Source organism: Borostomias antarcticus, assembly GCF_949987555.1.
Source record: "Borostomias antarcticus genome assembly, chromosome: 5".
NCBI classification, from domain to species: Eukaryota; Metazoa; Chordata; class Actinopteri; order Stomiiformes; family Stomiidae; genus Borostomias; species Borostomias antarcticus.
The window spans coordinates 13,777,740-13,805,113 of NC_140238.1; the positions used below are offsets into that span (position 1 = coordinate 13,777,740).

General features: G+C 48.7%; 2 protein-coding genes across 2 annotated transcripts in view; both read right to left on the reverse strand.

The window, feature by feature from the left end:
- sptb (spectrin, beta, erythrocytic) overlaps nucleotides 1-8,954 on the reverse strand; it is a gene marked incomplete at its 5' end in the record, with an annotated part of 28,114 nt that extends 19,160 nt beyond the window's left edge. Inside the window, 3 exons of the mRNA XM_084438712.1 lie at nucleotides 112-285; nucleotides 782-933; nucleotides 8,807-8,954. Of these exons, the coding sequence (XP_084294838.1) occupies nucleotides 112-285; nucleotides 782-933; nucleotides 8,807-8,954 (474 nt within the window). The remainder of the gene's footprint in view (nucleotides 1-111; nucleotides 286-781; nucleotides 934-8,806) is intronic.
- Nucleotides 8,955-13,330: 4,376 nt separating this feature from the next.
- Nucleotides 13,331-27,374, reverse strand: part of stard9 (StAR-related lipid transfer (START) domain containing 9) — a gene marked incomplete at its 5' end in the record, with an annotated part of 41,149 nt that continues 27,105 nt past the window's right edge. The window contains 16 exons of the mRNA XM_084438924.1: nucleotides 13,331-15,008; nucleotides 15,219-15,377; nucleotides 15,687-15,766; nucleotides 16,035-16,237; nucleotides 16,446-16,510; nucleotides 16,832-16,995; nucleotides 17,097-17,196; nucleotides 17,360-17,506; nucleotides 17,616-17,799; nucleotides 17,959-18,159; nucleotides 18,273-25,406; nucleotides 25,511-26,003; nucleotides 26,122-26,315; nucleotides 26,934-26,995; nucleotides 27,111-27,193; nucleotides 27,354-27,374. The exon at nucleotides 27,354-27,374 is cut by the window's right edge and continues 105 nt beyond it. Of these exons, the coding sequence (XP_084295050.1) occupies nucleotides 14,907-15,008; nucleotides 15,219-15,377; nucleotides 15,687-15,766; nucleotides 16,035-16,237; nucleotides 16,446-16,510; nucleotides 16,832-16,995; nucleotides 17,097-17,196; nucleotides 17,360-17,506; nucleotides 17,616-17,799; nucleotides 17,959-18,159; nucleotides 18,273-25,406; nucleotides 25,511-26,003; nucleotides 26,122-26,315; nucleotides 26,934-26,995; nucleotides 27,111-27,193; nucleotides 27,354-27,374 (9,392 nt within the window). The 3' untranslated portion in view covers nucleotides 13,331-14,906. The remainder of the gene's footprint in view (nucleotides 15,009-15,218; nucleotides 15,378-15,686; nucleotides 15,767-16,034; nucleotides 16,238-16,445; nucleotides 16,511-16,831; nucleotides 16,996-17,096; nucleotides 17,197-17,359; nucleotides 17,507-17,615; nucleotides 17,800-17,958; nucleotides 18,160-18,272; nucleotides 25,407-25,510; nucleotides 26,004-26,121; nucleotides 26,316-26,933; nucleotides 26,996-27,110; nucleotides 27,194-27,353) is intronic.

Consider the following 27,374-nt stretch of genomic DNA (forward strand, 5'->3'; position numbering starts at 1 on the left):
GCAGGTAGGTACTAGGACATATCCAGTACCAGGAAGAAGGGAAGGGGGGAGGCTCAGGTTAGTTCCAGAGGTTTCCGTGGCCCAGGGAAATGTTCTACCCGGCTAGCTCACCTGGAAGCGGAGGATGATTGTCCAGATTAGGCCCAGGATGAGGCGGTGGTTGCCGTCGACGATGTCATGCGACCCCATGTTCTCCAGGTGGACCCTCTGCTCCTTGAGGAACTGCAGGGCCTTGTCCACATTCTCCAGACAGTGGATACGCATACGGCCCTTGGTGGGCTTGGGCTGCAGGGATGGGGAGATGGGGGGGGAGGCAGGGGACAGAACTGAGAATAGTGATGTGTGTGTGTGTGTGAGTGTGTGTGTGTGTGTGTGTGTGTGTGTATGTGTGCGTGCGTGCGTGCGTGCGTGTTAGAAAGAGTTATTTGGTGTATGATGTGGATCATCTTGTTCTGTAGAGTGATTCCAGGTTTATCAATATGTGACAATCACACGCATACACATACACAAACACATATACACAAATACATACACATACACTAACACATACATACTGTATACACCAATACATACACAAACATATACATATACTGTACACAAATACATATGCATACACATACAAACATATACATACTGTATAGTGTATAAATCATGCACAAACACATACACAAACTCATACACAAACACATAGTACACAAACACATAGTACACAAACACAAACACACACACACACACACACACACACACACACACACACACACACACACACACACACACGTACCAGGCGCTCTCCTGAGAGGACTTCCAGTAGTTTGATGAGCATGCGTCCGTCCCGGAGGTCCAGATAGAGGTCCGTGATTTTGCAGCTGACACGGGACAGGATGGAGTTCACCCACTTGGTGAACGTCTTCTTCTGGACCGCCTCGCGCTCATCTGGAGCAGGAACACACACACACACACGCACACGCACACACAGTGGATATCAGATATCACCATCTACTATTCCTCTATGCTGTAATCCTTTAGCCAGCCAGCCTCCACCTGGTGAGAGTTTTGATGGATGATTAATTTAACTGGACATGAACCCTGCTGAGAGTTTAAATGTGTGTGGGGTGTGGGTGTGTTCATGCAAAACAATGAGCATTTACTAATATTTAATTATTAAAACTTATTAGAACAGGGTCTCAGAGGGGTAAGAACATCAGCAGCTCTGTGAGTTATGTGAGTCTAAACAGCACAAATGTTAGCCACATGGTGGCATGTCTCTGTACTCGCCGGGATCTCAGAAACACATCTCGCTACAGATGGTTCACCTACCTACAGTACTCAGCAGGAAATACACCATTCATTGCCTATAAAGACATGTACCTCCACAAGATGTCAACTCAATGTACAGTTGATGTACAGTAGGTATGTGTGTTCACCCTCCCCACCTGTGACATGTTTATCCCAGGCCAATACATGACGGCAAAAGACTGCATCCTTAATGTTTTTATAAATGATTCAAAGCTGGAGGCTGCAGAGTACAGCAAGAGAGAGAGAGAGAAAACGAGAGAGATAGTGTGAGAGAGAGAGAGAGCGATAGAAAGAGAGGGACAGAGATAGCTATATACATATAGAGAGAGAGACTGAAAGAGAGAGACAAAGATAGTTACCCAGTAGAGGTAGAGAGAGGTAGGAAGTAGGAGACTCTGGGTGAGAGAGAGGGAGAGAGAGGGGGGGGTAGGTCGTAGGAGACTCTGGGTGAGAGAGAGAGAGAGAGAGAGAGAGAGAGGGGTAGGAAGTAGGATACTGGGTGAGAGAGGGAAAAAAAGAGAGAGAGGGTAGGAGACAGTGTGAGAGAGATAGGGGGGTAAACCTGAGATGGAATGAGAAACAAGGAGGGCAAGCAGGAGAGGACAAGATGGATCCGACAGAGAGCGAGAGAGGAGGATAGAAAGAAAGAGAGAAGCAAGCTTTTAGGAGCTGGTCTATGGAGACCAGAACAAGAGAACATTAGAGAGAAAAAAACTCTTCCCCAAGCATTAAAAGTGACTTCTCACCGCCTCCTGTATCACAATGTCAGCCCTGTTACACATACATAAAATAAATATGTCATATCATCTAAACACTAACAGTATAACCATGTTAGTCATACACTGTAAAGAAGCCTGACTGTCATTAAATAAATCACGTCTCATTGTGTTCTCCACTCTGGGGCTCACATGGAGCCAGTAGCCGCGACAGCATCCACTGCCCCGCCACATCCACCAGGATCAACCTACCAAGACATAGTAATGCAAATTAAAACATGCAAATGTCTATGTATATTATCCTTATATCCTCTATATTGTCTACTGTGTGGTTGAATGAGGCCACTGCACAGTAGCTCCATACCCTATGGTAGTCTGCTGTAGGCCTACAGTTTATGTAACACACCGCAGCAACAACAACAACAACAACAACAACAACAACACCAACAACAACAACCACATCACCACAACTCTTTGTCTTTCAGCCCTGTTAAAATATACTTTTATTTACACATAGGTTTTTGCATATACTCTTCTTATCATGTTTCAGGTTGTACTCTCATACTGTTTAATATCAATGTTCATGGATGAATTACAGATGAGATACTCTTCATATTGATCTACCCCAGTGTGTGAGTATCTACTGGTGTCCTGTGGTAGTTCAGCCTCTCTCTCTTTCTCTGTCTCTCTCTCCTTCTCTCAATCTCCCTCGCTCTCTCTCTGCCTCCCTCTCTCTTTCTCCCTCTATCTCTCTCTCTCCCACATACTCATCTTCGTGTCAGTCATATAATGCTAAACACTGCTCTGTTTCACATGCTCCTACTCACTGATCTGTCCTCTGGTCCTCGGCTCCAGCGAGAGCCACATGACTAATTTACGCTGATGGCTTTTCCCTGTACACAACGCTGCTGTTTCCCCACAGTCAGCCTTTCCTGAGTCATGGCACGTACGGCTGCCAGGGTAAACTGCGGACATGGCACCTGGGGCTAAACACCAGACCTGATAAGCGGAGTGCAGAGCTCTAGACCTTACTGGCCGAGGGTAGAGAATCAGAACTAACTGGCTGAGGGCAGAGAATCAGAACTCTAGCCTTAACTGGTTGAAGGTAGAGCATCATACCTAACAGGAAGAGCGTAGAACTCATACTGCTCATTAGAGATGCTTTCAAATCTAGGATTAGCCTTGCTATGAGTCCAGGAAACCGCCCCTCAGCATTTGGTGCGTAGGGACGGTTGGAGGGACAGACTGGAGGAGGGCTAACACATGGAGCATGTGGACAGGGGGCACGTTAGAGCCGGCACTGACAGAGACAATAACAATCACACAACAGAATGTCCAATTGACTTACAGTAGCTGGCCAAAGCAAGGACAGGGGGAGAATAAACAGCCATAACACCAAGCGGTGGGGAATGACAAAGACGTAAGCACGAGTCGACGACTAAGGCAATAGAGACAGTAAACAGAGAAACACAGAGGAACACCATGGGCCAATACCATGGGCCAATAACATGGGCAAATAACATGGGCCAATAACATGGGCCAATAACATGGGCCAATACCATGGGCCAATAACATGGGCCAATACCATGGGCCAATAACATGGGCCAATAACATGGGCCAATACCATGGGCCAATAACATGGGCCAATAACATGGGCCAATAACATGGGCCAATAACATGGTCCAATACCATGGGCCAATAACATGGGCCAATAACATAGGCCAATAACATGGGCCAATAACATGGACCAATAACATGGGCCAATAACATGGGCCAATAACATGGGCCAATAACATGGACCAATAACATGGGCCAATAACATGGGCCAATAACATGGGCCAATAACATGGGCCAATAACATGGGCCAATAACATGGGCCAATACCATGGGCCAATAACATGGGCCAATAACATGGACCAATAACATGGGCCAATAACATGGGCCAATACCATGGACCAATAACATGGGCCAATAACATGGGCCAATACCATGGGCCAATAACATGGGACAATACCATGGGCCAATAACATGGACCAATACCATGGGCCAATAACATGGGCCAATAACATGGACCAATACCATGGGCCAATACCATGGGCCAATACCATGGGCCAATAACATGGGCCAATAACATAGGCCAATAACATGGGCCAATAACATGGGCCAATAACATGGACCAATACCATCGACCAATAACATGGACCAATACCATGGACAAATACCATAGGCCAATACCATAGACCAATACCATGGACCAATAACATGGACCAACTAGAAATGGTGCTCAGAGAGCACAGACCTCAGCCCCTGAATGCATTTCTGTGCATTTCAGCTCTGTGTGCGCCTAAATTAGCCCATGCTACACCCCTCCATCAAGTTTCATGAAAAGCGGTCTGGTAGTTTTTGCGTAAAACTTGTCAAAAAAATTAATGGAGATGAAGGGCCGGCCCGGCCGTGTTTGGGGGGCTCATGGACCCACCCCGTGATTCGGATCCACTGCAGAAGTTAATGGGTTGTTAGTTGACACATGCTACACCCCTCCACCGAGTTTCATAAAAATCAGTCTGGTAGATTTGGCGGTGGCGATGGCGGTGAATGACTGGCCGTGTTTGGGAGGCTCGTGGACCCGCCCTGTAATTCGGGTCCGTTCCAAAATTAAATGGGTTCTAGGTTCGCCCATGCTACACCCCTCCACTGAGTTTTGTGGAAATTGGTCCAGTAGTTTGAAAACATGGGCCAATACCATGGACCAATACCATCATGGGTAAATACCATGGACCACCATTATGGACCAATACCATGGGCCAGGACCAATACCATGCCAGTTAAAACAGAATGGACACATTTGGCCACAAACACTATTTCCTATGGCAGATGTTATACCACAGATGTGACAAAGTTGACTAAGCCACTCAAAAAAGGTTTTGAGGCAATCAGATGAACAACACAACATCAGGTGATCAGGAAAATGTTTAAATCAGTCAGATTTGAGCAGAACACTGGAGCAAGGGTCAACTGATCTCTGGACACTAAACAGCCCCAGTCGGCTGATACAATAAATCTACTAGATGAGGACTAAAAGTCTCTCTCTGGCTCTCTCTAGCCCGTCCTCCCTCCCCTCTTCTCCACACTAATGCATCCTGTCATCAGGGAGCTGGATAGCACAAGCTCACAAATCCACCCCGACAGCTAGCATCTCTCTTTAAATACCCAATAACAAAGAGAGAGAGAGAGAGAGAGAGAGAGAGAGAGAGAGAGAGAGAGTGATGGAAGCAGACGGATGGATAATTCAGAAGATAATGATCCACACAGTTGATTGCAGTGAAACCAGAGTTGTTAACGAGTGAGCAGAAAACCACTGAACAGGAACACACAGGAATACATGAGTGTGGGGAGCAGGACAGCTTCTTTAGCTTCCCTCTGGAACATGTAGGGGTGGCACCTATGTCCACCCTCCCTTTGCTCTCTGTGAAGTGCATTGTGTTGCCTGTATGAATAAAGTTTGATTTGATTTGATTTGACAGTGTTACCAATATTTACAATTTGGTCATTTAGCAGACGCTGCTATCCAAAGCAACTTTGAGTTTTATCAGAAGTTTTTATCCAAAGTGAGTTTTGAGCTAGTATTGGAGCTTGCTCAAGGGCACGGTAGGCAATGGTTGTCAATTGGCCTGACGTTGAACCAGCAACCTTTCGGTCACCGGTCAGACACTCTACAACCACTGGGCTACATAAGAGAGGAGTAAGCCCAGCTGTCAACAACATCTACTTGACTCCAAGAAGAAGAAAAAAAGGAAAAAAATAAAGAAAAGGGAAACAGCTTTGGACACTTCCGGCATGTCACTTCCTGCATGTAAATTGAAAAGGGGAGAAAGAACAAAAAAAAAACAGCACAACCTTTTTAGGAGTTTGCTCCATGAAATATTCAGAGCCAAGCGAACGAACAATTGGGGCATGGCCATGACTGCTTCCTGAAAATAAATAAATCACTACCCATACATTTAAAACAGGGCAACTAGTACAGAAGCACATTCATCTCTCACGACAGTGGAGCAATCCAACAACACTCCCACGCACACGCCCACATCACAACCTAGCCCCCACCAACCTCTCCACCCAAACACACACAGTCATGCTGGGGAAGGGTGTCTCGTCTCCCCCGTGGTGTGGGAGTGGGGCGTGAACAGTGACACGCCCGCCCCCTCCTCGGTAACCTGCCCACACCGCAGGGGACAGGACGGCGATACCTTGTAACTGCCTGAAGCGTCCGTCCAGGATGGACTTGAAGCAGATGTTGGAGGTGCTGTAGCTGAGCCAGCGAGCCTTCTTCATGCCATTGGCTGCGACGGGGGAGGAGGGGGCGGCGGAGGAGGAGCTGGAGGAGGAGGGGGGGGGGACGGGCCGGGGGGAAGAGGGCCGGTGGCGTCTGGGGGATGAGGAGGAGGAGGAGGAGGTCGAGGAAACGGGGCAGAGTCCCGGTGGGGCGCCTGGCGCGGGGACGACCAAATGGGTCCCGTTCCTCTCGGGCCGGCGATCCGGCTGCTGTCTGTCGCCTCCGTTGCCGCCGCCCGTCCTGAGCTGAGCGCGGCGGACCGGAGGGGTGCTCCGGCTACGGTTGCCGCTGCCGCCCGCGCCGGCCCGCGTCGGGGCCTCCCTGCCCGCTCCTGCGGCCCTGGCGGCGGTCTCCCTGCCGCTCTTCAGGCTGATCTTGACCTCTCTCAGGCGGGGCTGGCTGACGGGGGCAGCGCGCAGCAGGCACGGGCTGCTCATCCTGCCGCTCGGTCCGGAAATGCCGAGGAGCCCTGGAGCTGGGAGAGGAGCGGAGCACTCCTCGTCTCTCTCTCTCTCTCGCAGTCCTCTTCTCCGGCTCCCTCTCTGTCTGGCGCTCTCTCCTGCTCCCTCCCTCTTTCACCACCCCCTCTCTCTCTCTCTCTCTCTCTCTCTACTTTAGCGTTGATGCTGCGTTGTACCAGCCCTGCTCAGCTCGGAGTGGTTTTCCAGCCTCTTAGCCATGCAAACAATATGTCCCCAGCTGCACACGTGTGCTCCTGACAGGGATGCCATCCTCCTCCCTCTCCCGCTCCACAACACACCCACACTAGCTATGACATCACTGGATGGGAGGTGTGTGTGTGTGAGTGTGTGGGGGGGGGGCCTGAGACAGCTCCCGTACTCACACTGCACTGACTGACCTAGAAGAGACACCGTGGAAGTGTGCTGGCAAGTGAGCGACTGAATCTAAATTTAAGCGTGTCGATAAAGTGTGTTTATCAGAGTATTATGAGCAACCTGTGTATGACCTTGTGTGCCTGATTCTCTTTGAACTGTGCTCAGACTGAGACTTGGGTGTTGACAAGCTGGAAATCAATACATGCGCGCACGCACACACACACACTCGCACACACACACACTCTCTCTGTCTCTCTCTCTCTCTCCCCCACTCTGCCTATCTTTCTTTCTCTCCCTCTCTCTCTTTTCTCGTTTTCTCTGACAGGAAACTCTGATTGCATTACTGAAACACCAGAGGAACAGAAAGCCAGCTCCCGATAGATGCACTCTCTGCTCATTTAAAGAGACAGAGGGACTGTGAGCAGCCTCTGCCAGTCACAGAGATTCTGAGGAGACCGGTCTGATCTGAGTGGAGCAGAGAGACAGGAGGTCAGTCCTGCATGCAGGACTATCTGAAATACTTCAATCACTTGATTTGAGTCGGCCTGGCATGTCAGGTGGGTGGGGTTTGCATATACTGTAGTAAATGGTGATGGTAAATGGATTGCACTGCGCCTTTCTACCTTAATGGACAAAGCGCTTTACAATGGCCTCTCATTCGCCCATTCACACACACACATTCACATACCAATGGCGACAGCTGCCATGCAAGGTGCCAGCCTGCTCACTTGGAGAAGTTTGGGGTTCAGCGTCTTGCTCAAGGACACTTCGATATGTGGACAGGAGGAGGTGCTGGAAATCGAACCGCCGACCCCGCGGTCATTGGACGACCCACTCTACCTCCTGTGCCACAGCTGCTCGATTCGCCCATTGGTTCCACTGTTCCAGGCAAGAGCAATCATGCACAGAGAAATAAATGAAAGTACTTCAACATACTGTACAGTATTTAGTATTTCAAACCCAGTTCTGGGGCATGTCGTTACTGAGCTCTGTGGTGTTGGTGATGTCTAAGACATGTGACTCTCAGCTCCACACCCATGGTCCCATCATGCCTGTCCCAGAGATGCTGCTATTTAACGCCCCCCACCCCCGCCCTCCAACCTCTCTGCCCCCCAGGACAGCAGCCCCACAGGTGGGTCACGGATTACGAGCTCAGCCTGATATCCCAGAGATCCAAGCTATGGGGGGCAGACAGGGAGGGCAGCTGTCCAGATCAGTCACATGGTGGTAGGGGGGTGGGCATTCTGGGAATGTGCAAATGATCCCAGTAACTGACGGGGAACGGATGGTGAAAGGCTTCAGCTGCCGTGTGTGTGCGTGTGTGTGTGGTACTCACGACTTGGCAGACACACACCCGTACACGACACGGGGACCAGAGCTATCTAGAACTAGGCTCTTTCGAAGCAAGGTGAAGCGTTCCTCCACCTCAATGAAGCCCACATTTAGACACTTTTCCCCGCACACTGATTTCAAACTGAGTGACAGACAATGGGTTGCCAGGAGACCAAATGAAGACCAATGACAGACACAGTAATGACAGACACTCCAATGACAGGGCTCCACTACCCCCCCCCCCCCACACACATGCATCCCATCCTCGCTGACCCCAAGTATCAAAGCCTCACCTGCCAAGGCTTTAATGCGCGAGCGCTCGAACAGGCGGGCCGAGCAGTTGTCATTGTCCAGCTCCTCATCGGACAGCTCGAAGCGCGTGTTGATGCGGCTGTACTGTTGCGTGATCTCCGCATTGTCAAAGTCCGTGGTGGACGTCATGGCGGCGGAGGGGGAGGGGTGGAGGGCGTCGGGGCACGGCGTGCGGCGTCCTCAGGTGCTCTGGGGGAGAGGGCGGAGGGTGTGGGGGGCGGGGGGGGGGGGTGGGCAGAGGGAGGGAGGGATGCGGCGGTGAGGGGTCACACACGGGCGGGGGGGGGGGGAGCCTGGAACACAGAGAGGAAAACATTAACACATGTATTTATACACGTCTTTCTAAAGATGCAGCATATTTGAGATTCTGTACACTGCGAGGGTGTGGTCTAAAATGAAAGTGCTTAAGCTTCATCTCATCACATTAGGGCACGTTAAATCCCCATCACATATTGAAAGCTTTTACCACCAGAATGGAAAAGTGAACTACCGGTAAAAAGTTGATGAGCATTTCCATATTGGACATTAGTGGGAAGTGTTCCTCTGCTTTGCAGCTGGCCTCAGTACTACGTGTCATTACACAATTGTACCACACTTCACTTCAAACCAAAACTAAATATCAATTGGCTCCCCAGGACTCCTGACAGATTAGAGAAGCTATACACAAGCTACAAACTCATCTACTTAGTTTACAGGACACTGAACAACAGAGAACATTTTAGAAAGTACATGCTGCTCGTTTCTAACCTTTCCCTTCTATTTTAGCTCCTAACACTGGCAGCTTCAGTCCACAAATCCCTCACTGGCTCCATTTTAAGCATGACATGTCCCCCTCCCCAACTGTGACTGTGTTGTGTAGTATGTGAGGTGTGTGTGTGTTCTCGATGTGGAATGACGGGTGAAGGTTAGCCACTAAGATAGCTCTATCTAGGTACAGCATGCCTGTCTTATCATGTCTCACAGGGGGAGGGGAACCCCTTTCCACTGGGGAACATGACGAACACTGAACATCTGCCTCCCTCAAATGATGCGGCTCGCGTCGTTTGAACGTAGACATAAAACTGTATGTGTGTGTTTGTGCTTCATCTGCTTCTGCTGGTCAAATCTGTTGGTGTGGTAGCGTAGGGGTGGCTGTGAGGAGGATCATGGAAACACACACACATGCACGCACACACACACACACACACACACACACACACACACACACACACACACACACACACACACACACAGAGTTCAATGAAAGAGTGTCCTCCTGTGGTGCTCTCCTGAAGTGCAGTAACAAAGTTCAGTGTTACAGTAGTTGACTAGTTCGTAGTGTATAGTGAAAGACAAGTAGCGAGGGTTTGTGTGTTTGTTTGTTTGTTGTGTGTTCAGAGAAGGCCCTTCTATAGAGTACTGTGGAGTTGTCCTCTCTGGTCTCCCTGCTCCTCCTCCTCCTCTTGTCTCTATCAGGCCCCTGCAGAAGGGTGTTATCAGCCTGGAACTCCCCACCCAGCCTGGGGATCCCATTATCTCCTCACAGCCTACCAACTAACCAACTAATCCAACCAACTAACCATCTATCTTTCTGTCTGTCTACTATACAGTAGGTGATAGCTACAGCGCGCTAGCTAGATAGCTACTAGCTAGCTACACTAGCTATAGCTTGAGGAAATGTATTCTCTCCAAAGCACCTGTTAATACTATCAGAGAGACAGATGGATGAGAAAGCCAGTGAAGTTCTCCCACCAAACACTGTTAATCAGAACCAGCTACGGAGGAAACACCAGCAACTTCTCAGAATATTGTGACAGATGCATCTCTGGATATGAGCAGAGGGAGTCAAAACCTCCCAAGTGACAAGAAATACATGTACCTTCTTTTGTATCTAATTGTCTAATAGCAATAAAGGAAATCACTAACTGCTATTTTCATGATCAAAGCGAAGCTATGCTTGCATATAGGTGGTCAGCGCTGGGGGCTGTGGGTGTTGTGTGTGTGTGGAGTGGGGGGGGGGGATTTTTTTGAGTTGCGCGGTCAGTTGAGATAACGAAACAAGAGATGGGTGTGGTCAAGACTTGCAAGCCTGAGTATGTGTGTTTGTGTGTGTGTGTTTATGTGTGTGTGTGTGTGTGTGTGTGGAACGACTGGCCTAGGGAAGGAGGGAGAGAGCTCGATGCTAAGGGTAATTTGATATGCTGGAAATCTGACATAAAAACATGGTGAGAGAGAAGGAATATGAAGGAGGGAGGATCACTGGTAGACTTACTGTAAGGCTCACTGTCTATACTCCACCCTTCTCTCTCCACCTAAGAACTAACTGATCATTCCTGTTTCCAGAGACTGGCTCTGCTGGTGAAAACTGATAACGCCACAGAAAAAAGAAGCCTGCAGGCAACCAAGCATACAGCAACACTGAAAGGTCAAAATGAATCAATATCTATCATATTATTGAGCTAGATCAATATGGGACATTAACGTGAGCATTACTGGGTAGGATGTCCAGTGCGAGTAATCTTAGACCTTGTTTACACAGTTACAATACTAGGCTTGATCTTGTGAGGGGTTAGGAGAAAAGGTGGGGATCAATAGTAAACTATTTCTGGAGTGTGTTTATAGTGAGCCAGTGCTGTTTCTGACTGTTTGCATAGCTGCATGGCAAGCTCACACTTTTCTCTTTTATGTTATGAATCATTGTTGTTTCTGAAGGTTGTGACGCCACAGAACAGAACTTGAAATTTGTGACTTGTGAAGATGCTTTGTTTGGAAGTGTAAGAGAGAGAGGGAGGGAGAGAGAGAGAGGGGGGAGGGAGAGAGAGAGAGAGAGAGAGAGTGGGTGCCCTGCTACAGATTCCCTATTAGGTTACCTTGAGATGAAAGAGGTTTCGCCTCAAAATTGCCTCCCACACACTGTCTACAAGAGCGCAAGGGCTGTTCTAGTTGCAATCCAGTAAACTATATTATTGAACTGCAATATTAATATTCATAGATAGAAAAAATGCGTCTCAATGACATACACAACATTTTTACAAATAATTAAAAAGGGAACATGGTGGTGAGAACTGCACGCAAATTAAATTATATAATGGGAATGGGAAATGGCGAAAAGAAACACATTAGGCCTATACGTGAATAAATGAAGGAGGCATGTCTTCAGATTCAGGCGCGCAACGCAGGCAGGACCGTTATGACTGACCTCTTAGGGCGCAAATTCTCTGAACATTATGCAAAGTGGAGGCCTTACAGCGGACGATTTAGTCTGACTACTGTGTCTGTCAGTGTCAAAAATCAGACAAAAAGAAATGACACGCCAAATAATCTTCTAAATATATGGAAGGTCTGTTGTGATGAGGCATTTGAAACATACATTTGTGTTGAACGGAAGCAACAGGTGGTTACACAATTAGGCTAGACGTCTGTGGCCTTAGCGTACACACCGGAATTTTTCTCATTCAAAGACACCGTGGAGCTATCTCACGAGCAACTAGGCTATTAGGCGTTTAGCTATACTAATTGTTAGTAAACCTAGGCTAGTTGTAACATATTTCACTTCAAATCCTTTCAAGAATAACTTGGAGGCCTATCTGTTACGGTAATGCAACTTTTCAACATGACACTTACCTTTTTTGGAGATCTAAAATAAATGTTTAAATCCCTCGGTTTCAAGCCAATTATAACCCCATTGAAACGGACGGCGCCAGGTCACGGTCGTGGACTCCACACGGAGGGAACGGTCCAGGAGAGGGGACTAGGGAAAGGGGTAGAGATTGAAAGGCGCCGCACACACCACTGTCATTCCCGACAGCCAGCGTTTGACCCACCCTATGTGTTAAAAATAAAGTAGACGCATCTACATGATCTCTCTGTGCGCAGGGGACGGACATTCCTGTGAAGAGCGGGTGACTTTAAATGGCAGACACACTTCTGAGCACCCCCACCCGGGCTGGCTGCCTGACCGTCACTCTAATCGGAACGCACCAACACCCCCCGCCCCTGTCAGAAATGTCACCTCTATAGGATACTGCCACCGGGTGTCTCATTGACACGATACAGTGGCGACTTTACACTATAGGCTACTACTGCACTTGCACATAATTAATAATAATAATAATAATAATATGGACAATTGTTAATTTAAGTTGTTGGGCTTTATGAGACTTAGATGTACGAGGCAGCTTACCACACTGTTCAGTATAATTTAACTGTAAATAACTGTTCAGTAATTCGACAATTTCCCCTGGGACCAATAAAGTAGGCCTATCTACTGTAGTAGTGCACAGTAGTACAGTATGTAGTCAAGACTTCTGTCTTGCAGTTGGCTCCGCTACTCATGATTCCAGTTTTAAAGTATATGTGCATGTAGCCTACAGTATGTGTACATGAGACATTGAGAAAGGAGTATGGACTTTTGCAAGGAGCCCCAATGTTTGGTAGTATACATATCAACACAGCAGACACCATTCAAAAATATGTCAAGTATATTTAAGAAAATAACATAATATGCAGATAAATTGCATCTTGTTAAGGTTAGGAAACTGTTTGAAATAAAATAAAATAAAAAAACACTTAGAATACTATAGTTAAAACATAACGCATAAATAATCATATAATTTCAACATGGTAAAATAGCCTCAAAACATACAAAATATGGATACAAATAAAATCAGTACAAAAGAGTGATTTAGCTCCTTCGTGGTTCTGGCCCCTGGGGAAACATCATTCAGTTTCTTCTTCTTTGTTCTCCTGGGAACCATCTGACTTCCCCTCTGCAATACCACTGCCACAGCGAAAACAAAGCTAGAAACTGTCAATATCATATTTATGGCTTTAGGGTTGGTTCTAACCCTGCAGGGATTGATAGCAATAGCTCCGATTAACTAGTCTAGCTGCATAGTCTCAACACTGTACAAATTCAAATGTGAACTTCCCACTGCATTCATCATTCTGTGCAAGCAATCAAAATAAACAATTACACCATAATACAGTAACAGTTAATCAATATGTGATGAGGGGGAAAAACCATTCATGATTATACCTTCAAGCATATAGCATTATATTCCACATCAAAAACTAAAACTATAACAAAAACATTACACCACAAACAGACATAGACAAAATCAGACAGAGAAAAAACAGAGAAAACAGAAATAAATAATACACAAATTCAACAAGAAACAGTTGAAGACACAAGTCCTTAAGACTCAGCTTATACACATGTGGGAGTACCGTAAACGATGTCTCAAAGTTAGTTACCAGACCTGCGGGTCAAAATACAATTTGAACTCATTGCAAGTACTTATCTGTGTTTGTTTGTTCTTGTCTGGTACAACACAACTGATGGGCTGTTCCCAAAAATGCAAACTCCACCCACACGACACTCCAGGCAGACTCAAGCAAAACGGTGAAGTAATTAAGATAATTTCCAATAGTATTTTGACCCAGGTCTGTTAGTTAGCCCCTTATACTGTATCACAGAAATAGTTACATAGAGATCTCTCTGCAGAACTTGGGACAGCAAGCTGGGCCTATAACCTCTGCTATGCCTTGTGATATAAACACAGGATGTTGGGGTGACCAAATGCCACAGTGGTAACCAGAGACGCCAACCGTATAGATAGATACGCCAACAGGATAGAACACCACAGAGGCCTGGGAAAGTGGAGACACCTGCTACTGTACATGTTTCATCAGTGTTTTGAATATGTGGGGAATCTTGTATGCTGGGGTGTCCCTGGTCAGAGGGTGCAGTAACACTAGCTGTGTTGGAGTTAGGGCCAGATCTGGAGGACGGCCGTGACTCCCGGCTGGACCACTCAAACTTTGGCAAGAGCATGATTGTAAAAAGCATATGTACAATACATACACGTGAACACTATAATAATAAACAATAAAACACACATGGTCAAAAAAAAGAAAACAAGCTGCATGATACTTTGTATGTCAATATCAGTGTAACATCAGTGCCGTTCAAAGAATAAAGTCAAGTACTGTGAATAAAAGTTGGGTGCAAATCGGAAGGGAGACCTGGTCCCGTGTCAGGGATGTTTGGTCTCAAGTGCTCGCTGCTACATATGTGTCCTCCTGTCCTGTCCTGCATTCTCACGGCGAGAAAAAGGCGTCCAGCTCAGCAATGGCCGCTGCCTGTCTCCTAGCAACCGTGTTCAAGAGTCTTTGGGGGAGGGACGGGGTGCCAAGGTCCACCTACAAGGCAGGGAGGCCCAAGGGCAGAGGTTAGAAGAGAAGGGAGGAGAGGAGGAGGGAGAAGAGAGGAGGAGGATGAAGAGGAGAGGAGGAGGGTGAGAGGAGGAGTAAGTCAAGGAATTGTTTTTTTTAAGAGATAAAAGGCCTACCAAATCAATTGATAGCACATAATGTATCAGACTGCCATGTTATGTCACCACCATCTCTCACCTGCAAGAGGAAGATGACCCTGACAACCTCTCGACCATCACATGTAATTGGCTGGAGGAGCCAGGCACTGGGCATCATCTCGCCACGGACGGCATTCACACTTGGTCGAGGGAGAGACTCTTCAAACACAGACTGCATGGCCAGCACACACAGGTCACCCTGAGAGAGGAGAGGAGAGGAGAGGAGAGGAGAGGAGAGGAGAGGAGAGGAGAGGAGAGGAGAGGAGAGGAGAGGAGAGGAGAGGAGAGGAGAGGAGAGGAGAGGAGAGGAGAGGAGAGGAGAGGAGAGGAGAGGAGAGGAGAGGAGAGGAGAGGAGAGGAGAGGAGATGAGAGGAGAGGAGAGGAGAGGAGAGGAGAGGAGATGGCAGACTGTCTGTGATGCTGAGGGACTTCACTAGACCCAGAAAAACATCAGTCACTGACAGATTCTCCTGGACGGGGGGTGTGACTGTGTGTGACAGAACTGACCTGTCTGGCCTCAGTGCTGATGCAGCAGAAGTCACGGGGCTGTTTCAGGAGGCAGCTGGATGGGTCTGTCACCACGTAGACTGATGGGAGGAAAACACACAAAGATGATGTTGAGCGAGACAGAGACTGACTAACTGACTGACTGACTGACTAACTGACTGACTGACTGGCAGACAAATTATTCATGAGGAGGATGAGTTATGGGTATTAGTGTACAGACTAGGTTGGGAGGGTATGAATGTGCAGGGAGTTGCATATAAAAATGATGGATAGCTATGGCACTGAGATGACAGGACGACGGTTGTACTGTATTCCCCAAGCAGGCAGGCAGCCAGACAGACAACTCACCCAGCTGAGTGCTGTCGTCTAGTGGTCGTGTCCAAGTAGAGCGGACAGACTGGTGGAGGAGGTGAGTCTTGGAGGGGTCTCGGACCAGCCTCCACAGGCTGGCCAGGGGTCTCTCCAGCTCCGCAGCCACCAGGAAACCATGAACCGATGGGCTGGACGATGGTCTGTAGTACACCTGGACACTTTGCTCTGTTCCCTGATACCTACAGAGAGAGAGAGAGAGATGGGGGGAGAGAGAGAGAGAGAAGGAGACAGAGATTTATCTAGGGCGGTAGCTGGGGGTAGGACAAATAGTGAGAGAGACTCTGTACGCTGTTCAATGCACACTGTACCAATGTGTATGTAACTAGGTTGTTATTATGATTTAACTAAATCATATGAATAATCTATGAGAGACACTATTCAACTCACCTCCATCCAGCTGTGGCCTTGCCCAGCACCAAGTTCCCTATCTCCCCGCCAGCAGCTAAGCGCACCTGGGAACACAATAGCTGCTCATTAAAGATGATTATGACACATCATTCATTTTTTTAATGGTACATGCTGTACCAGACTACATCTGACTACGTGAAGGATTAATGAAATGTAAGTTGAAGTCTATTGTTACAAACTAGAAAAGGTTCTGAAAGCAGACATAATATTATTATATAGTTCAAATAGCTTTGCTAGAACTCAATAATCAAAAATAGTAGGCCTAAGAGTTGAAATTGACAGTATGCAATTGTGTTCTTGCTTACAGCAAGCGCACTAATAAAGGATGATGGGGAGAGGGGGTGAAACACGTCTCATATTTTTACCTCAGCCAAAACTCGCCCGAGCAGGCAACTCGTGATATCCTGATAGGTTGTAGAGATGGAGGAGGAGGAGCCAAAGGAGGCAGTGCGCTGGCGAAGCAAGGTGGGAGAGGACGGTGACGACAGCAGCGTGTCGAAACCTTGGACACAGGGCTCAAGGCACATATCTATGAAGGAGAAGGGAATATAAAGGTTTAAAAACACACACATTCCCCCCCACCATCAGGTACATGCTGGAGGTACTGTAGTGAGTACTGAGACACCTCACCCTGGGCAGACAGCCAGGCACGCTGGGTCTTCACACCCTGAGGACCACCCAGAGGAGGACGAATCCTGGCCCTCAGATCATCTTCCTGGACACCTGGGACCTGACAAAAAATGACAAGGGACAGAGTTCATAAGCCTCTTTGATTCTAAGCCTTCTGTTGAAAACGGTAATGCAAACTGTTCCCAATCACTCGTAAGTCAAATTCAATCAAACAATCTAAATATCTTGAACAATCAAATAATTCAAAATAGACATGTCACGACCTGTATTGTCAGTGTGGGCCGACTTCCATCCTGCAGCTGGGCTGTGTTCCCACTGTTATAGCCTGATGTTGGTCCTGAAGAAAGACTCAGGCTCGACCCGGTACATAGGGTACTGTTGCTGATCCGAGTCCGATGCCTCAAGTCATCCTATAAGGTGCAGAAACCAGGGGAGGGAGACACCACAGAAACATGTTAGAGAAGGCTTGTATGACAATTATTTGGTTTCAATAGAAGGATCCCTGGTACTGGCACTAACCTTAACCACCTGTGACAGGGCCTGCTGCTGCAGCCGTCTCTTCTCCTGCTCCGTCCTCTCCCGGAGGCGTTCCCGCGCCCGGGCGATCTCCGTTCTGGCCTCTTCACGGGCGCGGCCGTAGTCACGCAGCAGTTGCTCTATCTCTGACGGGTAATGCCCCTCTCTTCGCGGTGGATCTGGAATTCTGCAAAAGATACACATAAGAGTAGAAAACCTCTTCAGTGGACAATTTAGAATTTGAAACTTGTGATTAACTTGGCAAATTACAGGAATGTAATTTGTAATGTGTAGATACCAAATAGGTATCTACCATTGGTACTCTCCATGCAGTCCAGCTAGATACCTGGTGCTGTCGACCACCTCCTGGCGGAGCTGCTGCAGGTAGTCCCTGTGGCGGCTGGGAAGGGCTGACACCCTGGAGGAGGACATGGCTTCCTGAGGGGGGGATCGGGAGTGCTTACTGGGGCTGAGGCTGCGCGCCCGACGGTAGGTCTGGAGACGGTTCTCCCTTTCCTGCCTCAAACCCTCGATACTCCTCCTGTGTCTGGCGAGAGAGCCACATAACTATATTGTCATATGAAACTTAATAACAAGCGTCAAGACTTTCTAAATGAAATGATACATCAAATGTTTACCCATATCAAAATGCAGTCTTACCGATCGTAGAGCTGCTGCTTGGTGGTGACAGATGAGGGTCCCTCCCTGGATCCAGACGCCAGCATCTTCAGCATCGTGTCCGTTTCTCCTAGACCGTAGTGTAGCTTTGCCTCAGCCAGCTCCACCGTCAGCTGGTGGGGTTTCATGTTGAGATGCACCGTTGCCATGACCTGTTCCCTGTCCATACGAAGCCTCTCGATCTCCCTGCTCTTCCTGTCCCTCCGGACAAGGGACTCTGGACTGTGGAGGCTTGAACCTCTCTCCACATCACTCCACTCTGCCTGGTCCCCCCTCATCTTATGACCTTTGGGCAGACACATGGATGGTTTGTTTGGGCTACTGGTCTGTCTCTCAGAGGGCTGATAACTGATGCCAGACCAGTTGGTGAACTTGTTGTGCAAGGGCAAGTCCTCAGGGACCATCTTTTGTTCAGGCTGCAGGGAGGTGTCGCAGACAGGCTTGATGTTTACCAGGACATCTGTGTTGCACTCGCTAGGGGCTAGTGACATCATATCATCCTCCTGAAGCTGGATGGTCCTCTCATTGGTAGAGGAAGGGTCACAAGCACCATTACAGTACTTTCCTGGAACGACTGATGCCCGGTGGTGGAACTCCATAGGCCTCCTCTTGTAGCTCAGTAGACGGTCAAGCGTAGAGACTGATTCTCCCTCCTGTTTGCATACATCCGCTTGTCCAACTGTGGGAGAGGTGTGATTCTGCAGGATGATCCCATTGCTAGAGAGAGAAGGTATGGACCATCTGGGACTCTGACTAGGGGTCTTCTGCCTAATAGGGTTGGAGGTCTTGTCTCTCTCTGGAGATCGGGTTTCATTACCTATGGATGAACTAAGACTGGCTGAGCATCTAGCAGATCCTTGGGGGTTTGAAGAACTCAGTTCACTCACATTCTCAAGTGATATTGACTCTGATTTAGTGATGGAAATATCACTAGGACGTCCAGACATTTCACCATTATCTGTTAAAGACATGAAAGTCTGCTGTTGCCTCAAACTGAGGCAAGGTGTTGACTGGCAAACCTTTTCATATGACATTTGGTCTTCATTTCCGCTTTGCATCTTGGATGTTTGGTGTTTCTTGAGACATTGTACAGACTGGTCTCTTCTCTGGCCTGGCCTGGCTCCCACAGTGAGGATGGGGGAGGATGCGCGGTCCATGTATTTCACTTGTTTCACAGAGCTAAGTCCAGGGTTATCATACCTTATCAAGCTCTCTTGGCTGAGAATTTGAGATGATCTACTGGTGATTTCAGAGACTGCAATACTTCTGGGGGAGAGAGTTTCTGGTTTGTAGTCCTTAGAGTTTCTAGAATTAACAGCAGACCTTGAATGGTTGTTGAGGACAACAGTCTCCATGGAGGGAACTTTGTCAGGGACGCTGCCTAGTTGCAAGATGGACCCTCTGATTGCAGCAGAACCATTTAATCTCAGATCAGGCATGCTCTGGATCTCAGCATCTGTCTTGGTCAGACTATCCTGAGAAGGGGAGTTTTCCTCTTGAGAGACATTGAGAACCTCTGAGCCAATCAATTTGACTATCACGTTAACCTCATGGGCTTTAGTCCTCTCCATAGATGGTGTTTGATGAACAGACATTTTGCTCTGCACAGGTGTTGGAGTTATCTCTGTCTGAATACCAATGTCTACTGCTGTTTGGGTCGAACAGTCTCTCTTGATCTGATCTTTGGAGCAACGATCTGCCACTTGAACATTTCTTGGGCTATTTCTGGGACTACCTTTGAGGACATCGCCATTCCTCATGCATTGTACATTTCCTAGAAGGTCAGAGGTGCTGTGGATCAGCTGGGAGAGGTGTTCAGACATGTTCTGAAGGCTGGCCCATGTGTTGGACTCTCTAACGGCATCTGTAGCCCTGCCGGTCTGTGGTACCTGAGTGCTGCTGCTCCTGTGGCGATTCCTCTTCCTCACATCCCCGTCTGCCGCAGCTGTCTGAGTGCCATGGTCACACATGCTGTGGGCCTGAGGTCTACCAGCTTGGGACTCCTGTTCTGAGGAGCACACCAGCATGATCTCATCCACCGGGCCAGAACTGTTCAGACTTCCAGAAACACCACTGCGGGAAGAACTGCCGCTGACAGTCAGGTTGGTGGGCTGACGGCTGACACAAGCTTCATGGCTAGCTGGGCTGAGCTGAGACTGAAAGATTTGTTCTTTGAAGTCCTCAATGCTGCTCAGGGTGCTGGAGAGACCCTTGTTGTTTGCATAAGTGCTGAGATGGGAGTTGAAAGGAGAGTTCTGCACATTCAAACCATTGTCAACACTGCTGCACCGGGTTATACGTTTCTCAGCACAGTTCAACAGGGGAGATTTGCAAGACAGGTCAGCTGCACTGCCAAAGACTGGGGTTTTGTAACACCTTTGATCTGCCTCCTCATCCTGCCATTGGTGAACAAAGGGGTTGATGTCACTGGAGGCGAAATGCATGGGAGAATCTCGGGGCTTTGGTGTACACTGTAGCATTTCACTCTCCCTTATGCTAGCGGGCATGGTTCTCTCCCGACTGGTCCGTTTCTCCAGCCCAGTGGTATAGTGCGAGTGTGCCACTAGACTGTGTTCTTTTGAGGATACACTGACTCCGACTCCAGCTTTTCTGTCAAGTTTACCTGAGGCTTGAGCGGTACAAGTTTCCTTTATGTGATTGACTTTGGACCATGACATAGTAACAGTTGCTCCTTTGACATCATTGACCTCTTGTTTGCCATTACTTTGACATCCAGCCTTAACTCTTGATGGTGAGGACCTGCTTCGGTGTACCCTGATGTTCTCCTCTTCATCTGAGGAAGACTTGAGAGTGGAGTCTGAGGAGGAATTAGGAGGGATCTGAGCTTGGAACCTTCTAAACCTCTTTGACTTCCCCTTCTTGCAAATGCCAACAGAATGACCCTGATTGAGATGTTTACAATCCGATGTCTTGGTATATCCTTCTCTGGACCTGAGATCACTATCGACTAGCATCTTAGTACTTCCATCACTACCTCCCTGTGGTATACTCAGAGGAAATGGAGTGAAACCAGGCATAGTGTTCTCTATTGGTGCTGTCACAGGAGACTTGGTCCGGTGTTCATTTGTCATTGATTCCTCACATTTGGCCATTTGGCTACCTTTTCTATGGTTGGGGGCAAGGTTGTTTTCAGTGCACTGGGCAGTCAGACATTTCTCCACATGGCATTTTCCATACTTCATATTGGCTTGTTTATTCCTAGGATCAACAGTCACACAAGTCTTCTGAATGTTATCTGACTGAGTTTGAGGACAGAATATCTGACTAAGGTTAACGACATGAGGAGTGTCTTTTTGGGGCACCGTTTGTTTTCTATCCCTAAGTGGCTGCTGTGCTTCACCACTGGGGCTGACAGAAACAGTGCCCAAGTCCACAAACTTATTGGGGTGACTTTGCTTGCTGTCGTGTTTCTCTGGTGAATATTGATGAGTTCCTCCTTTGTCAGACATTGATTCCACAGCTAAACGTAAAAGAGGGCCATCTTGCAGATGTTGTCCCTTTGGTTCTGTTGGTTTCCTTTCCCCCTCAGAAACAGGGCACTCTGTCACTGAGGTGGAGACTTTCCCAGAGTACCGTCTTTCTGGTGGGGATAAGTGTTTTTCAAGGTGTTCAGGCTGCCCTTGGTTTTTCAATGGCTGACCCAACTTTAACTCTTGGCTATCAATAAAGGGGGATTGGGTGAAGAGAAAATCCCTTGTTGGATGACGCAATGTCGCCTCAAAACAACAATGTGTATCCTGAACCTGGTCTGCCCTCTTGATAGAGATAAGATCCATCTCACAAATACTTATGTCTGGTTTATCAGTCTCTCCTTGCTGATTTCTCCCAGCAATCACATCTAACCTTCCATTACTGGACTTTGGTGCACATGTCTTGACCAAATGTACATCTTGGTTTCCGATTTTTCTACTCTGAACGTGGTCAAATTGAACTGACAAAGAGCCTTGACTGGTGGCACCTGTCAGCATAGCATCTCCACCTCCATCCTTCACGTGCAATACTTTCACTGACATCTCTGTGATGCCCTGACCAAGATATGGAACAGAGGGGGTCTTTTCTCTCTTGTCTGAGTCAGCTTTGGTAAAAGAAGAAGAGTCACTGATCTCTCCAGAGCTCATTACTGTCAGATCAGTTTTGTCTTTTCCTAGATACTCAGACTGAGAACTGTCTAGATGCATTTCTAAAGGAGAACAAGAATTGTTGGTCAGCACCAGGGGATGATCCATATCTGCATGGAGATCTGTTAGTGGATTACATGTGACAGGATGTTGTTGAGAACATGTTGGGACGGCACTCTCCATCTCCCCATTGTCACCATCTCTATCTTTCAGTGGCATTTCCATATTATGCTTATTCACCACCTCTGAGATTCTCAGTTCGAGGGAACTACAGTCTCTGTCCCCATTGGCTCTCTGTCTGACATTCTCTGTCTCTCTTCTCTTTCTATCGGAATGGGATTCATCCTCCTGGATTTCAATTGCTTCTTTTGCATCTCTTGCTACCTCTCTGTTTACAGTACCTCCCCTGTGTCCAAGACGAACCCCTTTGTGGACATCCATGTCTCCAGTTTTATGGTCACATGTAGCACCGTCACAGCCTCCACACCTCTGATGGGGCCATTCATTTTCCCTGGATGTGGGCCCAGACACTGACAATGACTCTACAGTTAGGGTGTCTTGTCTGAAACCATCCTCAGTAAAGGTTGAATAGAGATTCCTGGGGTGATCACTGGCCAAAACAGACGTTTTCCCTTTCAAGTCACAGGCATTGTTGTTGTCATCAGGCCAAACTACTTCCTGGCTGATTCTGATTGGAGTAGAGGAGAATGTTACCAGGTCCCCTCCGTTGCTCCTCTTTAGTATTTTCAAGCTGCCAATGAAAGAATCCTGAATGTCTTTGTTCCTCTTCCTGGAATTTTTACTAGAAGATTTTAGAGGGCCCTGCTCTTGTAGTGCAAACTGTCTGTCAGGGTCTTTGGTTTCAAGCTTTTGCTGCGTTTTGTCACTTTCTGACAAATCTTTGGTATTCATGACCACACACAACTTTGTATCTTTCACTTTTTCAATGTCACCGGCTACATTGCATAGCTCATTCTCTTCCGTGGGATGCTTCGAGACACTTTCGATGTCAGACAACTCACTCAACATTTCACCTTCATTTGCATAATAAGGTAACATAATCACCTTTAACTGATGGTCTCTGGTAGAGACATCAGTGTCTGCATACTTGCTTTTTTCTGCAACTCTTACAGGAGACGTATCAGTGAGAGATGAAACTTGCGGTGTCCCAGACTCATGTGATGCTGTAAGTGCTGAAGGGGTATACTGACTTCTACAGTCATTACCTGAAGCCGAGGCAGGATGGTGAGAGAGGGGCTCTCTCTGAAGGCTTTTGCAGGCACCTGGATTGATTATTGCTGCATTGTCCTTACTTTCTAAAAGTCTTTCAGAGGGCCCCTTAAAATACACTGGCTCCTGATCTACTGGGATCATTGCATGTTCTGGTGTTGAGAGGAAATGAGAATCTGTGAAATTCAGGGTATCAGTCACACCTTGTGCAACCTCAACACTGTGTTCCTCCACTGTCACATGTTCCGCCTCTGTGGACACAGAGCTATGACTTCCTGTTCTGCTCTGGCAGTCTGAGAAGTCCACACTGGCAGAACTGGGGCTGCTGCTGTCCACAGTACTGAACACCGTCCTCCTCCTGAGGTCCAGTGAGCACATGGGTACTCCGGGACTGTCTGCCGCGTCGGTGGAGGACCAGGCGTCTGTGAGTGCCAGCAAGTTCTCCGGCTCCCTCACGCTGCAGCTACTGAGGGAACGAGGACTGCTGGTCCACGCCATGGCCGGATCGTTCCCAAACTCCTCGCTCATCTTTGACACTATGTGTTTGCCCCTGAAGTCTGCAGCTTGTGGTTTCTGGGATGGTGGCAGCATTGTAGCTCGCCTTGCACCATTCACTCTAAATTCAGGATGGCCAAGTTGGCTCCCGTAGGCCTCAGCTGGAGCTTTCTCAGTGTCATCCCTCTCTGAATTAGGCTCGGATGCCACACTTTGTCCTGCAAGAGTTTGGAAGGAGCTCCTTGCCACCGCGTGTTTGGGTACGACCGTCTGTCTCAGACCTGGTCTAGATGTGCCATGTTCCCCTCTACCCTCCATGGCCAGGGAATCCTTGGACATCTGGCTGTCCTCGCTCTCGACAGACTCCTCCTGCTTCAGCTGCTCTGTCAGGGCTGTGGCGTAGGCTGAGGACAGGGAGTCCAGCGAGAATAGGCTGTCGCCGTCCGAGGAGCCTTCATCATCCTCCTCGTCCTCCTCCCATCCCGCCAGTCCCCGCTGCGCCTCCACCCAGCGGCTGGTCTGGTTCATCAGGGCCTCTGTGCTGTGCCAGCGTCTCTGCCTCGGACCCAGTGAGAGTGCCCTCCGGTCCAACTCCTCGCACGACACCGTCATCTTCATGCTGCTTTTGCTTCCATTCATCTTTGAGCCATCTCCTGCAGCCCGGCCCCTGTTCTGCTGCCAGTGAAACCGGCTTGATATCTTCCCTGATCTGTTCCCTCTGCTGCCACTCACTCCAGATGGGGGCTTTCTGAACACCCTGGCCAAGGCTGTCTTTATCCCTGGTCCCACGGAACAAGAGAACACCTTCCTGATGATCTCCAAGCCCCTGCTGCCTCCCCGAGGGAGACCCCTCAGAGCCTTACAGGGAGCCCCCTGAGGACCGGTTCTGTTTGCAGCTGGTCCCTTTACGGCCCCATTGCCGATTGGCTGTAGAGCAGCTCCAGGAAGTGACTGCAGCCCCACTGCTGGATTCTGATTGGTTCTGAAGGATAGTCCTCGTTTGGGCAGCAGAGGTTTCCTTTCAGGTCGTTCCCTGCAGGGCTGAGCTGGGGGCTCCTCTTGGACAGATCCTCTCAGGTTCTCAGAGGAGCTGGCTCTGCTCCTGCAGACCTGGCTGTAGTCTGACGACACGGTGTTGGAGCAACTCCTTGTCCTCTCACGGGGCAGACACTCATCAGAAACCCACTTCCTGCTGCCGATGGACCCTCCTCCTGACGCCAGCTCGGCGGATTGGTTTCGTCTCAGGAAATGGCTGAAAAGGGAAAAAAAGGTTTATAGTTTACTACTTAAAAGAAAAAGTCAACTCAAGTAAACATGGATGTACTGTGGCCTTGTCCTGAGATTCTCGATGCCAACCTGAAGATGGGGGTGTGCTGCGGGAAAAGGCGGGACAGGAGGTCGGCTGAGAAGGAGTGTCTACGCAGGACAGGGGGGCGTCCCCTGGGCCGCGAGGGCGAGCCCGGCTCAGGGGAAGTGGGGCTCTCCAGACCCGGCGGCAGGGTCTTCTCCAGCCGTTGCAGTTCCCTCTTGGCCTCCAGGAGGTGGCGCTTGCGAGCGATCCTCTCCAGCTGGTACTGCAGTCGCTTCCGTCGGACGCGGCTCTCGGCGCGCCGCAGGGCGTAGTGTCTCAGGAGCTCCTCCTGCACCGCCTTCTTCCTGGCCCCCACCACCTCGGAGAGGGGGGCCGTCGCCGTTGCGCTCTGCTCCCCTGGACCTCCTGCCACCTCCCCTGCCGTCAGGGTCCCCAAACGGGGGGCAGAGATGAGGTCTGCTTGGACCCCAAACTCCTGGGGTGCCCTTTTCTCTATCGCCGCCAGACGCTGCTTCTCCTGCGAGATCCACAGTTGGACTGTGGGACGGTTGAAAAAACCCAAACGGTTATTACAACAATGGGGCAACAGTCAGTGACAGCCACATTACGATGTTTCTAGTATACAGTCCTGTGTTGTACGTGACGGCGTACTCACTCTCAGAGTGCTGTTGTCTCAGGTGGGTCTGCTCTCTCTCCAGGTCTCTCTCTGCCCGCCTCTGCTCCGTCTGGATCTCCAGGCGCAGGCTCTCCACGTATCTCTGCTGCTCCTCAACTCTCTGTCTGGGAGGAGCCTCTTCGCTGGGGGACAAGCAGGCACCAGGCTGCCCCTGGAAGTCCTCTCCTCCAAAGCTGGTACACAGACACACAGATACTGTATAAACCTCCCAGACACAGGCAAACAACCATAATAAAACAAGTTCAGTCCAAGAGTTAGCAGATGGTATAAAAAGAGGTCATCTATACAAACATTCTCTGCAAACTCATAATTTTACCTAAGAGTTTTGGAAGCTGTTAGCACTAGAATTTATATGATAATAAAGCCCGGGGACCCCAGGCTAGCTGCTTGGCGCAGTTTACAGGACTACTGTTGTTGAGTTTAGTGCAGCAGCTTCTACGGTCACCAAGCAACCGCTGAACCTGTCCTGTAAAAACAACAAGCTGTGCTTGCTCAAAGAGGCTAATGTAAGCTCTCTCTCTTTCTTTCTGTCTCTCCCTCACTCTCTCTCTCTCCCTCTTTCTCACTCTCTCCATCTCTCTCTCTCCCTCTTGCTCTCTCTCCCTGTTTCCTTAAAGAACAGGAAAACATGCCTGAAGCATTAACAAAACTCAACTGCATCTAAACAGCTGCTGACTTGTATAACACATCAAATATGTATGAAATGGAACTAGCACATGCTGGATAATTTTAACTCAGGAGCCCTGCATTGCTTTCTTTGCTGTGAATGTTCACTGTGTGAGAGTGTTTACCTGGAGTCAGAGGTGAGGGGTCGGAGGTCACTGTAACTGCAGCTGAGCGCACCCTCACTGGCCTGTAGAAAAAAGCCGGAGTTAGACATCGACATCGACATCATCATCATCATCATCATCATCATCATCTTCATCATCATCACCACCACCATGTTGCATGTGCAGAGGAGTGCTCACCCTTCTCCGTTCTCTGAGAAGTGCGGCCTCTGCTGGGTGGTTGAAGCGGAACTTGTGGACTCCTCCCAGAGTGATCACCGTCCCTGTGGGCGCACAGAGTTAAATACAGCGGATATCACACACCTGAGCAACCACTGTGAACTCTGAGTGTCCCATTAGATTCCCAGTGAAGCAGTTGTTTTTTGTTTTGTTTTGTTGCAGAAAGGTCCTAGAGAGTGTGGTCTGGCTCGTGTGAGGTCTGACCTTGCGCTAGTCTGCAGGCCT